This window comes from Zophobas morio, unplaced genomic scaffold (assembly GCF_036711695.1).
Source record: "Zophobas morio isolate AGI-343-1 ecotype UQ-CSIRO unplaced genomic scaffold, CSIRO_AGI_Zmor_V1 ptg000002l, whole genome shotgun sequence".
Classification (NCBI taxonomy): Eukaryota; Metazoa; Arthropoda; class Insecta; order Coleoptera; family Tenebrionidae; genus Zophobas; species Zophobas morio.
Window position 1 is genome coordinate 7,326,782 of NW_026972107.1, and position 14,269 is coordinate 7,341,050.

General features: G+C 32.6%; 1 protein-coding gene across 1 annotated transcript in view; it reads right to left on the bottom strand.

Moving 5' to 3' along the window:
* The window catches only part of LOC135126478 (protein O-mannosyl-transferase TMTC2-like), a 135,954-nt gene that overhangs the window by 28,729 nt on the left and 92,956 nt on the right, over positions 1 to 14,269 (bottom strand). Inside the window, exon 7 of the mRNA XM_064052505.1 lies at positions 371 to 511. Within this exon, the coding sequence (XP_063908575.1) occupies positions 371 to 511 (141 nt within the window). The remainder of the gene's footprint in view (positions 1 to 370; positions 512 to 14,269) is intronic.

Consider the following 14,269-nt stretch of genomic DNA (forward strand, 5'->3'; position numbering starts at 1 on the left):
ATTCCATCTGTATAATTTCCAGTAACGTCCTCTTCCATCTACAAACACCATATTAATTTACTCAACAAAGGCCTCTCTTTTCGCTCTTTCAAATCCATTTTAATTAAACCCGTGTATGAACAAAATATTCGAAATGCATTTAGTTCGTAGACGCTTTGTCTAGACTTTTTGCTCACATGCCTCGTCCGAATGGAGGCACAACGGCAACAAAAGAATTTTAAATAACCCTCAATACTCCAGTCGCAACAAAGCCACAGTTCGAAAACACCATTGTCTTACGACAATACGTCGCTACTAAATGCTACTTTAATGAACTCGCTCTGGCAGTTGACAAATTCCGCTATCGCATGTGAAAAGCCATAATACTTACATTTTTGGCTAAAAGCTTCCCGTAGGTAATGTGCGCAGGCACGTGGTCTGGTTGCGCATTCAAAGCAGCTTGGTACCACCTCTCCGCCTCCTCGTCCTGCTGCAGGCGAGCGAGCGTTTCCCCCAACACGTTGAACACGCTCTTAAACAAAAGGACCCAATCATAAATCATCCACTTACCAACCGAGCACAAACTGACTGAGATAACGCGGCGTTAACATCATTTTTGCAACTCGGACGATTTTTTCCGGCCCGTCTAATTATTGCGCAAAAGGGGCGCGGAAGTGGGAACGGGGCGGGCCAGAGGGCAGGAGGAAATTTATGGGGACGCTGATTTAGAAAAGTTTAAATTTTTTCGGACGGCCACTGGAAGTTGGGGTTGGGGAGAGGAGTGCGCCTTAAGCTGTTGGAAAAATTACGTTATTGGGGTTTTAGTTAGTTTCAAAATTCCTTTTATAACTGACAAGTATGTGAAACATACATAGTTTTGTCTCTCCGGTGCCTCCCCAATGACTTCGTGTGCTTATTTAAATCGGAAAGAAAAAAGTAAATAAATGGTGGAGGCGCCGGAATAGTGAACAATTTCTAGGTATTAAGGAACGCATTCAATTCGTATACTATAAGAAATATGATACTAGTTGTGTCTTAAATTTGAGAACAACAATCAGAAAATGTCCTGGTCTAAGGACTTTATGTGATCTTAAAATCTCACATACTTGAAAATTATCTAACAGAATTTTCACCAATATAACTATAACATATAAAAACAAATAATTTCCAAATTTTGAACCCATCCACAAAATTATCTTCGCACCGTCATGAATTTTTTTTGAATTTTAGATTGATTTTTGATGTCCCGATTTTCAAAAATTTGGGTTTAAACCCATAGCTCTTTGCTTTTTTAACAAATTGACATCAATCCCGCCCTAAAAATTGACCACAAAGACTGCAAAACTTGAAGAAATCGGGTGGTTGGAGTCTCCTGCGGTTCCGGAGTTATGAGACATCAAACTTCAAATTTGCTTTTTGACTATTGATCTAAGAATAATTTCATCTAAAACAATAAACGTTTTCAACAACTAACAGTAGTGTTAAATTATTCTGGAAACTGAATTTAGTAATTTAAAATTTTTTTTTGACCCATATTTTTGTATCATGAGGGGCGTTGAATTTATTTCAATATTTGATTCTTCACCTTCACCTTTTTTGCATTAATTTCGAAAATTCGGATTTGAGCTCACAGCTATCTGAAATTTTGGTTTCTTTAATAACTCAAGTCTCCTGAAAAACAACCTGAACTCTACAGATGTCTTCAAGCCGCCATGAATTTTTTTAAATTTTTTTATCTATAGACACTTCCGAAAAATTGCACCGGCTTATATTATATGCCTTTTGGTTATTGCTTTAAGAAGAATTTCGTTTAAAAAAATTGAAGTTTTCGATAACTGACAATAGGAATGGACGCAGTGGGATCTATTCCTAGTATCAAATTAATCTAGGAACTGAATTTCGATCAAATTGATTTTTTTTTTGTTTTTGAATATATCGTCTTCTGAAATATTTCGAATTTATACAGTATGAAGCTATCTCGCTTAAACGAATCCCAATTGTTCTTAAAATTGATGTGTATACACTTTCGAGCTTTCTCAAAAAGAATATGTGCATTGAAAATGTCTTAAAAAGGCTCTGATGTTTTTTTGAATTTTTGAGTCCTCGCCCGGCTCCTCCACCATTTTTGAACGGGGTTCCAAATTTAGAAAATTTAGATTTGAGTTCATAGCTCTCTGAAATTCGGTTTCTTTATTAATTCGAGCCTCGTGAAAAAGACTCTGAGCACCACAAATGTCTTCAGGAACCCTGAATTTTTTTGGAATTTTTTATCGAACGACACTCCCGAAAAATGGCACCGGCTTATATAATGGCCCGTGGATTCCAAACTAACCGATTCCACCATAAAGATCAACCAAAATGACTACAAAACGTTGCCCAATCTAGCGGTGAAAACCGTAAATCGAAATCTACCGACGTTCCGGAGTTATAAGACATCAAACTTGAAACTTGTTTTTTGACTATTGCTTTGAGAAGAATTTTGTCTGAAACAATGACAGTTTTCAACAACTGACGCCAGGCATGTATTCTGCGGGATCAAATTAATCTAGAAATTGAATTTCAATTAAACTGAAATATTTTTCTTTTTGACTCATTTTTTCGACCCCTTGTTTTGTGAAATGTTTCGAATTTATACAATATGAAGTTATCTCGTTTAAATGGGCTCCGATTCTTACTAACATTGCTGTTTGGAAAGTTTTGAGCCTTCTGAAAAGAAATTTGTGCACTAAAATATCTCCGGGGTCTTGATTTTTTTTGAATTTTTGATTCGTCGCCCGGCTCCTCCACCATTTTTCCAGTAGGTTCCAAATTTCGAAAATTTGGATTTGAGCTCACAGTTTACTGAAATTTTGATTTCTTAAATAATAATTCGAGTCTTCTGAAAGAGAATCTAAGCTCTACAGATGTTTTCAGGTCGCTCTGAATTTTTTAAATTTTTTTATCAATTGACACTTCCGAAAAATTTCACCGGTTTATATGATGGTCTGTGTCCAAACTAACATCGGTTCCCATATAAAAATTAACCAAAATGACCGCAAAACTTCGATCAATCGAGTGATCAAAATTGACGATGGAAATCTAGTACAGTTCCAGAGTTATGAGACATTATGTAAGATGAAGCTATCCGCTTAAACGGACGACGATTTTCACTAAAATTGCTGAATATACAACTTCGAACCATCTGAAAAGGAATCTGTGCACTGAAAATATTTCTGGGGATCCTGAATTTTTTTGAAATTTATTTGAACGCCCGGCTCCTCGACCATTTTTGATACATGTTCCAAATTTCGAAAATTCGTATTTGACCTCACAGTTTTACGAGATTTTCGTTTCTTTAATAATTCGGGTATCCTGAAAAAGAATCTAAGCTCTACAGATGTCTTCAGGCTTCCCTGTTTTTTTTTTAATTTTTTATTCATCAACACATCCGAGAAATTGCACCGGTTTATATTATGGCCCGTGGATTCCAAATTAACATTGATTTCGACATAAAAACCAACAGAAATAACTGCAAAACTTTGAGAAATCGAATGGTGAAAACCGAAAATCCAAATCTACTGACGTTCCGGAGGTATACGACATCAAACTTGAAATTAGCTTTTTGCCTATTGCTTTAAGAAAAATTTTATATAGATCAAAGAAAGGTTTCAACAACTGACAAAAGGAATGAATTCAGGGATGTCAAATAAGTATAGAAACTAAATCTAATTTAATTGAAAAACGCTTCCTTTTGACTTATTTTTTCGATCCCATCGTATTGTGAATTATTTCAAATTTATACAATATGAAACCATTCCGCTTAAACGAGACACGATGTTTACTAAAATTTCTGAATGCACAGTTTCGAAGCCTTCTGAAACGGAATCTGTGCACTGAAAATATTTCCGGGGATCCTAATTTTGTTTGAATTTTTGATTCGTCGCCCGGCTCCTCCACCATTTTGCGACATCTCCCAAATTTCGAAAATTAGGCTTTGACTCCATAGTTCTCTGAAATTTTAGTGTCTTTAATAATTCGCTTGTCCTGAAAAAGAATTTAAGCTCTATAGTTGTATTAAGGCCGCCCTGAATTTTTTTTTATTTTTTAATCATCGACACTTACGAAACATTGCACCGACGGATATTATAGTCCGTGGATTCCAAACTAACATTGACTTCGACATAAAAATCAAGAAAAATAACTGCAAAACTTCGAGCAATCGAATAGTGAAAACCGAAAATCAAAGTGTACTGACATTCCGGAGCTATGAGACATCAAACTTGAAATTTGCTTTTTGACTATCGTTATAAGAAGAATTTCTTAAAAAAAAAAAATGAAAATTTTCCACAACTGATACTAAGAATGGACTCAGTGGGATCAAATTAGTCTTGAAACTGAATTCCAATTAAATTGAAAAATTTTCCTTTTTGAGTCATTTTTTCGAAATATTGTGAAATAACTTGAATTGGTAAAATATGAAGCTATTTCGCCTAAACGGGCCCCAATTCTTATTAAAATTGATGTAGGTATGTACACTTTCGAGCCTTCTGAAAAGGAATCAAAACATCTGCAGAAGCTCCTGATTTTTTTTTAATTTTTGATTCTTCGCCCGGCTCCTCCACCATTTTTCGAAAATTTGGATTTCAGCTCACAGCTCCCTGAAATTTGGGTTCTTTATTAATTCGAGCTTTCTGAATCAAATCTAAGCTCTACAGATGTTTTCAGGTAGCCCTGATTCTTTTATATTTTATGACCCTACATTTTCGAAAAACAGCACCGGCTTATATGGCACGTGCATTCCAAACTGACATCGACTAGGACATTAAAATTAACCAAAATACGAAAAATTTCAAGAAATGGTGAAACCCAGAAATCTGAATTTCTTGTCGATCCGAGATTATGAGACATCAAACTTGAAGTTTTTTTTTGAATATTGATTTACGAAGAATTTCGTCTAAAACAATGAAAATTTTCAATATCTGTCGCCAGAAATGGACTCAGCGGTGTCAAATTTGTCTACAACCTGATTTCAGTGAGGCTGGAAAATGTTTATTTTTTGACCCATTTTTTTCGACTCCATCGTTTTGTAAAATAATTATTAAATAATATGGAGCTATCTCACTTTAAAGGGCCACGATTCTTGTTAAAATTCCCCTATACACATATCGAGACTCCTAAAAAGGAATGTGTACTCAAAAAATATCTCGGGTTGGTCCTGAATTTTTTTAGAATTTCTATTTGTTGCCCGGCACCTCCACCATTTTTGCATCAAGTTCCAAGTTTCGAAAATTCGGATCTAAGCTCACAGCTCCTTGAAATTTTGGTTTCTTTACTAATTCGAGTCTTCTGAAAAACAAGCCAAGCTCTACGGATGTTTTCAGGTCGCCCTGATTTTTTTTTTATGTTTTATGAATCGACACTTTTGAAAAATGGCACCGGCTTATATTATGGTCCGTGGAATCCAAACCAACATCGGTTCTGACTGCAAAATTTCGACAAATCCACTAATGAAAACCAGAAATCAAAACTTTCTGACGTTCCCGAGTTATGAAACATCAAACTTCAAATTTACTTTTTGACTATTGATTTAAGAAGAAATTCGTGTGAAACAATGAAAATTTTCAACAACTGACACCAAAAATAGACTCAGCGGTGTCAAATTAGTCTAAAACCTGATTTGAGTTAGACTGGAAAATGTTTTTCTTCCACCCAATTTTTTCAAGTGCCAACGTTTTTTGAAATACTTATTTCGGATTAATACAATATGGAACTACCTCGTTTCAAAGGTTCACGATTCTTAATTAAATGGCTGAATATACAAATTCGAAAGTTCTGAAAAGGAATCTGCATACAAAAAATTTCTTCGGAAACTCCTATATTTTTTTTAAATTTTTGATTCATTTGCACGGCTCCTCCACCATTTTTGTGATATGACCCTAATTTCGAAAATTCGGGTTTGAGCTCAAAGATCTCTGAAATTTTGGTTTCTTTACTAAGTCGAGCCTTCTGAAAAAGAGTTTAAGCTTGGCAAATGTCGTCAGGCCGCCCTGAATTTTTAAAAATTTTTTTATCCATCGACATTTCCGAAAAATGGCACAGGCCTATATTATGGCTCGTGGATTCCAAACTAACATCGATTCCGACAAAAAGATTAACGAAAATGATTGCAAAACTTCGAGAAACCCAATAATGAAAAGCGGAAATCAAAACTTCCTCATGTTCCGGAGTTATGAAACATCAAACTTCAAATTTACTTTTTGACTATTGATTTAAGAAGAAATTCGTCTGAAACAATAAAAATTTTCAACAACTGACACCAAAAATAGACTCAGCGGTGTCAAATTAGTCTAGAACCATATTTCAGTTAGACTGGAAAATGTTTTTTTCGACCCATTTTTTTCAAGTCCAACGTTTTGTGAAATACTTATTTCGGATTAATACAATATGGAACTACCTCGCTTCAAAGGTTCACGATTCTTAATAAAATGGCTGTATATACAAAGTCGAGAGTTCTGAATAGGAATCTGCATACAAAAAATATCTTCGGGAACTTCCAATTTATTTTTTTAAATTTTGATTCATTTGCACGGCTCCTCCACCATTTTTGTGATATGACCCAAATTTCGAAAATTCGGATTTGAGCTCAAAGATCTATGAAATTTTGGTTTCTTTACTAAGTCGAGCCTTCTGAAAAAGAATTTAAACTTGACAAATGTCTTCAGGCCGCCCTGAATTTTTTAAATTTTTTTACCCATCGACATTTCCGAAAAATGGCACAGGCCTATATTATGGCCCGTGGATTCCAAACTAACATCAATTCCGACATAAAAATTAATGAAAATGACTACAAAACTTCGAAAAATCCAATAATGAAAAGCGGAAATCAAAACTTCCTGATGTTCCCGAGTTATGAGACATCAGACTTCAAATTTACTTTTTGACTATTGATTTAACAAGAAATTCGTCTGACACAATGAAGATTTTCAACAACTGACACCAAAAATAGACTCAGCGGTGTCAAATTAGTCTAGAACCTGATTTCAGTTAGACTGGAAAATACTTTTTTCCACCCATTTTTTTCAAGTCCAACGTTTTGTGAAATACTTATTTCGGATTAAAACAATATGGAACTACCTCGATTCAAAGGTTCACGATTCTTAATAAAATGGCTCTATATACAAATTCGAGAGTTCTGAAAAGGAATCTGCATACAAAAAATATCTTCGGGAACTCCCAAATTTTTTTTTTAATTTTTGATTCATTTGCACGGCTCCTCCACCATTTTTGTGATATGACCCAAATTTCGAAAATTCGGATTTGACCTCAAAGATCTATGAAATTTTGGTTTCTTTACTAACTCGAGCTTTCTGAAAAAAAATTTAAGCTTGACAGATGTCGTCAGGCCGCCCTGAATTTTTTAAAAATTTTTTATCCATCGACATTTCCGAAAAATGGCACAGACCTATATTATGGCTCGTGGAATCGAAACTAATACCGATTCCCACATAAAAATTAATGAAAATGACTGCAAAACTTCGAGAAATCCAATAATAAAAAGCGGAAATCAAAACTTCCTGATGTTCCGGAGTTATGAAACATCAAACTTCAAATTTACTTTTTGAATTTTGATTTAAGAAAAAATTCGTCTGAAACAATGAAAATTTTCAACAACTGACACCAAAAATAGACTCAGTGGTGTCAAATTAGTCTAGAACCTGATTTCAGTTAGACTGGAAAATGTTTTTTTTCCGCCCATTTTTTTCAAGCCCAACGTTTTTTGAAATACTTATTTCGGATTAATACAATATGGAACTACCTCGCTTCAAAGGTTCACGATTCTTAATAAAATGGCTGTATATACAAATTCGAGAATTCTGAAAAGTAATCTGTGTTCAAAAAATATCTCCGGGGGCTCCTGATTTTTTTTTCATTTTTAATCATTCCCACACCTCCTCGACCATTTTTGCGATATGTCCCAAATTTTGAAAATTCGGATTTGAGTTCACAGATCTATGAAATTTTGGTTTCTTTACTAAGTCGAGCTTTCTGAAAAAAAAATTAAGCTTAACAGATGTCGTCAGGCCGCCCTGAATTTTTTTTAATTTTCTTATCCATCGACGTTTCCGAAAAATGGTACAGGTCTATATTATGGCCCCTGGATTCCAAACTAACATCGATTCCGACATTAAAAATCAATCAAAACGACTGCAAAACTTCGAGAAATCCAATAATGAAAACCGCAAATAAAAATTTCCTGATGTTCCAGAAATATGAGACACAAGTTTCAAATTTGCTTTTTGACAATTAATTTAAGAAGAAATTCGTCTAAGACAATGAAAAATTTCAACAACTAACATTAGAAATAGACTCAGCAGTGTCAAATTAGTCTAGAACCTGATTTCAATTAGACTGGAAAATGTTTTTTTATACCCTTTTTTTTCGTTTTGTGAAATTTATTTATTTCGGATTTACATAATTTAAAGCTATCTTGCTTAAACAGACCCCGATTAGTATGAAAATTGTTGTATGTACACATTCGATCCACCTGAGAAGGAATCTGTGTAGTAAAAAGCTCTCCGCGCAGTCCTGATTTTTTTTTTTAATTGCTCGCAGAGATCCTCCACCATTTTTACGCTAAACCTCAAATTCCTAAAACCCGAATTTATCCTCTTATCTTCTGAAATTTGTTTTTTTTTACTAATTCGGGCCTCCTGAAAACGAATCTGACGTCAACGAATGTCGCGAGACCTTCTGATTTTTTTTTAATTTTTGATTCATCAACACTCAAAAAATTGCACCATTTTATATTTTCTTAAAAATTAACCACCACGACTAAAAAACTTCATAAAGCAAATGGTGAAAGCCAGATCTCGGAATTTCCTGCCGTTTCAAAGTTTGGAGACACTTTGCGTTTCGACTATTGATTTAAGAAGAATTTCGTCAAAAATAATGAATATTTTCAACAATTCACGCCAAAATGAACTCAGTCTTGTAAAATTAGTCTAGGAACTGAATTTCGAGCTTTCTGAGGAAGAATTTAAGTAGTAAAAAGATCTCAAGGCCGTCCTGATTTTTTTTGAATTTTTAATTGGTCGCAGGTTCCTCCACCATTCTTACGCCAAATCTTAAATTTCTAAAATCCAGATTTATGCTCATATCTCTCTGAAATGTGGTTTCTTTGCTAATCCGGGCGTAGTGCGGACGAATCTGAGCCCAACAAATGTCTCGAAGACGTCCTGTTTTTTTTTTTAATTTTTGATTTATCGACACCTGAAAATTGACACCATTTTATATTTTGGGCCGAGAATTTTAAACTGAGATCGATTCCGGCCTAAAAATTACCCACCATGACAAGAAATTTTAAAAAATCCAGTGCTGAAAACCGGAGATCGGAATTTCCTGCCGCTCCTTAGTTATGCTTTATACTGTGAATTGCAGTACTAAAATTTTTGAAGTGTAATAATTTCAAAATTAGGATATGATTTTTGTCGAAATCCGAAAAAAGCTCTGACCTGAAATATAGATGGGACAAATGAAATCACACCATGTGTGTTTACAAATGCTGTACTTTTCGGTTGAATATGTTAAACTAAAACACATATATGCATATATTTAAATAACTGGACAAACAAATCATTAAAAACCACATAAACCTGCCCACAAAACTTTAAATATAAATGGTAATTAAAACTCAAAGCGTAAAATTTATATGAAAATGGGATATGAAATAAATAAATAAATAATAATAAATAAAGACCAGATGTGATCAAGTTTTCCCGGCGCCTGCGCCATTTTCGAAGTGGGCAATTCAAGGACAAAATGCCAAAATCCGATTTTGTTTTTTATTGGTTGTAATGTGCGGCCGTTGTGCTACATTAAAATCCAGATCTAAATTTAAATGTATAATTAATGTTACAATGAGTGCTGAAATATGATTTACGCCGATAGCCCAAAGTCAATAGATAATTATGTAAATCGGCGCTATTTACTCGGCACAACACAATCGCATTGCGTAAATCCATGCAGCATTTATCGTTTTTATTAGCTTATTATGGCAACCGGCAAACATCCATGCGACCTGAAAAACATCGAAATAACTACTAATATTGACAAACTATAATTAATAAGCCCCGTCTGTACAATAAATAAAGCAAGCCCTAATAAACATTTCGTTTATAATTCATTCTCCATATTTTACTACACCATGTCAGGCGAATCCTCAAGCCTTAATAATTCAGACAGATTAGTATTCCAATAACGCGTATCAGCAACAATGCGATTTTTTCCGGCGAAATTGTATTTTTCGCCGCCCCGTTCCCCACGCCGGCTTTGTTTGATGATAAATTAAAATTTTAGCTCGAAGATGTTCTAATTTAGGTATTCACAAGGAAATTTCCGCCTCCGTGGGCTTCAATATCCGGTAATTAATTTTTAATTACGAAAAAGTATTAAATTCGCATTTTAAACCTTTCTAGCTTCGATGGCATCGATTGGAGTAGATCGGCTAACAAAACAAACTCAGGAAAAAGAGGGCGAGCGAGAATAATGTCGGGCGACTGGGAGAAAGGCCACTTCAGGAAAATTGACATTGATTTGCGATTAATATTATTGTCGGAGATAATTTTGAGCATCGGTGACGGCGAGAGAGAGGAGAGACCGGCTGGCGGCCCGGCTAAGAAAGGTTGTTCTATCGACAAATAATCATTAAATATTATTCGCTAAAAACACGCAAGCGATTTAGTTTTGTGAGTTATACAAGCGGGGAAAGCGAAAATAAAATACAGACATGAGAACCAACAAGCGAAAAATCAGTACGAGGAAAAAATATAATTCACGAGAAGTGGAACAGAAACATTGTTTGAAGCTGTTTCTAAATGTGCTCCACACATGTCGTCGCCTGAGAACTTGTTTGATCTAGAGACCAGAGCGCACTCAGGCTAATATCGACTCTAAGCAATTACCTATAAGCCGACTTTCGTTAGAGCTGATCTCATCCACTACGAAGAACTAACTAACTTTACAACGTATTTCGATTTCTCGGTTTTTCAACTTAATTGTCTCAATTTTGCAATATTTCAGTTTTGGGCTTTTTCAATTTCTATTCTTCAAATTTTCGATTTCTCGATTTTTTTATTTTTCGATTTGTCATTTTCCGATGTTTTAATGACACGGTTTCTCAATTTCTGTCCTCCTCAATTTGAGGGTTTTTAAATATTTCGATTTTTCAATGACGTTTCTAAATTTCAGTTTTCCGATTTCTGAATTTTTTTTTATTGTCCCATTTCTCGATTTGTCAAGTTTTTGATTTATCACTTTTTTCTTCCAGTTTTGGGATTTGTCAATATTTCTATTTTTCGACTCTTCGATTTTTGGACTCCTGATTTTTTTTTAATCTCTCAATGTTTTACTTTTTAGATATTTTTCCACTGTTTTATACTTGATTTCTCAATTTTTCGATGTTTTAATTTTTCAATTTTTAAAATTCTAGGTTTTTCGATTTGTCGAGTATTCAGTTCTTCTATATTTCAGTTTTTTTATTTTTTTGAATTTTTAAATTCTCAATTTTCCAATTTTTTTTTTAAATTCATTTTTTTGATTTCTCGATTTATCATTTCTTCAATTTCTAACTTTCCTTCTCGGCTTTCGACTCCTTGACTTCTCGATCTTCTGATTTTTCGATTTCTCGATGTCTTGTTTTTTGAATTTTTCGATGTCTGGATTTTTGGATTTCTCGGTTGTTCGATTTTTTACTTTCGGGCTTTTCAAATTTTCGATTTTCCAATTTTTCGATATTTCGATTTTTCAGTTTTTCGATTTTTAAATTTTAGATTTTCGAAGTTTTATTTTTTGATTTTTTGATGTTTGGATTTCTCGATTCTTCAATTTTGGGACATTTTAATTATTCAATGCTTTAAATTTTGGATTTTTCAATTTTTCGATTTTTTTATTTTTCAGTTCTTCAGTATTTCTATTTTTCAATTTTTCAAATTTTGACGTTACTAAATGTTCAGTTTAATCTATTTTTGATTTTTCCATTTCTCGACTTCTTAAAGTTTCGATTTTTCAGTTCTTCAATTCTTCGACTTTTCAGTTTCTCGACTTTGCTTTATTGGTTTTTCGATTTCTCAATTTTTCAGTTTTTTAATTTCTCAATCTTTGGATATTTCTTTCAGTTTTGGGATTTTCCAATATTTCGCCTCTTCGATTTTTCGACTTCTGGATTTTTCGATTTTTAGATTTTCAGTTTTTTGTTTTTTAAACTTTAAATTTTTAAATTTTTCCCCTGTTTTATATTTAGATTTCTCAATTTTTCGATTTTTCAACCTCTCGACTTTTCAACTCCTCGATTTACCGATCTTTCGATTTTTCGATTTCTCGATGTCTTAATTTTTAAATTTTCGAGTTTCGATTTCTCGATTTGTTGATATTTCAGTTTTTCGATTTTAAAATTTTTGATTTTCGAATTTTTATTTTATTTTCGATTTTTTGATGATCAGATTTCTCCATTTTTCAATTTTACGATATTTTAATTTTCCAGTGTTTTAATCTTAGATTTTTCGAATTTTCGATTTTTCAGTTCTTCAATATTTCTATTTTTCAATTTTTCAAATTTTGACGTTTCTAAATTTTCAGTTTTCTGATTTCTCAATTATTCCATTTTTGATTTTCCCATTTCTCAACTTCTCAAAGTTTCGATTCTTCAATTTTTCGACTTTGCTTTATTGGTTTTTCGATTTCTCAATTTTCCAATTTTTTAGTGTCTCAATTTTTGGATATTTCTTTCAGTTCTTGGATTTTTCAATATTTCGATTCTCCGACTTTTCGATTTTTCGACTTCTGGATTTTTCGATTTTTCGTTTTTTAAACTTTACATTTTTCAGTTTTTCGACTGTTTTATAATTCGATTTCTCAATTTTTCAACTTTTCGAAAATTCAATTGTTCAATTTTAAAAATTCTAGAATTTTCGATTTCTCGAGCTTTCAGTTCTTCTATATATTAATTTTTCAATTTTCCGATTTTCTAATTTTCTGGTTTATCAATTATTTGAGATTTCGATTTATTTAGATTCGGATGTTTCGATGATTTGATTGTTCAGGCTCTCGATCTATCAATTTTTCTATTTTAACTTTTCGATTTTTCCATTTTGGTCTATTTCGGTTTCTCAATTTTTCGATTTCCCGATCTTTTGATTTTTCGGTTTGTCGGTTTTTCGAATTTTTACTTTTCGGTTTTTCGATTTTCGATGTTTCGATTTCTGATTTACCCGAATTTTCAATTTTCCATTTTTTTTAAGTAATTTTCATTTTTCACTGTTTTAAATTTTTGATTTTTCAATTCTTCAATATCTTTTAATTTTTTAAATTTTGACGTTTCTGAATTTTCAGTTTTCCAATTTCTTTCAGTTCTTCAATTTTTCGATTTTTCAGGTTTTTGATTTTTCAATTTTTCGATATTTTGAGTTTGCGATTTTCCGAGTTCGCTCCTTGACTTTTCGATTTCTCTATTTTTCAATTTTTTAATTTCCTAATTTTTGGATATTTCGTTCAATTTTGTGATTTTTGAGTTTTTCGATTCTTCAATTTTTCGAAATTTGAGTTTTGGAATTTTTTTAGTATTTCGACTTTTCGATTTCTCGACGTATTACTTTTTGGATTTTCAATTTTTCAATTTTTAGGTTTTGTCGTTTTCTCGAGTTTTCAGTTCCTATATATATATTTTAATTTTTCTATTTTCGATTTTCCAATTTTATTTTTAATTTTTCGATTTTCCAATTTTTCGATGTTTCGATTTTTCAATTATCTGATTGTTCAATTTCTCGATTTTTAAATTTTGGAATTTCCAATTTTTATTTTTTTGATTTTTCAATATTTTAAATTTTAGATTTTTCTGTTTCTCAATTCCTAAAGTTTCCTTTTTCCGATTTACCAATTATTCTATTTTTGATTTTCCCATTCCTCAACTTCTCAAAATTTCGATTTTTTAGTTCTTCAATTCTTCAATTTTTCGACTTTGCTTTATTGGTTTTTCGATTCCTCAATTTTCCAATTTTTTAATTTCTCAATTTTTGGATATTTCTTTCAGTTTTGGATTTTTCAATATTTCGATTCTCCGACTTTTCGATTTTTCGACTTTTGGATTTTCCGATTTTTCGTCTTTTAAACTTTAGATTTTTAATTTTTTTACTGTTTTATATTTCGAATTCTCAATTTTTCAACTTTTCGATATTTTAAATTATCAATTTTTAAAATTCTAGATTTTTCGATTTCCCGAATTTTCAGTTCTTAATTTTCAATTTTTCTAATTTTTTAA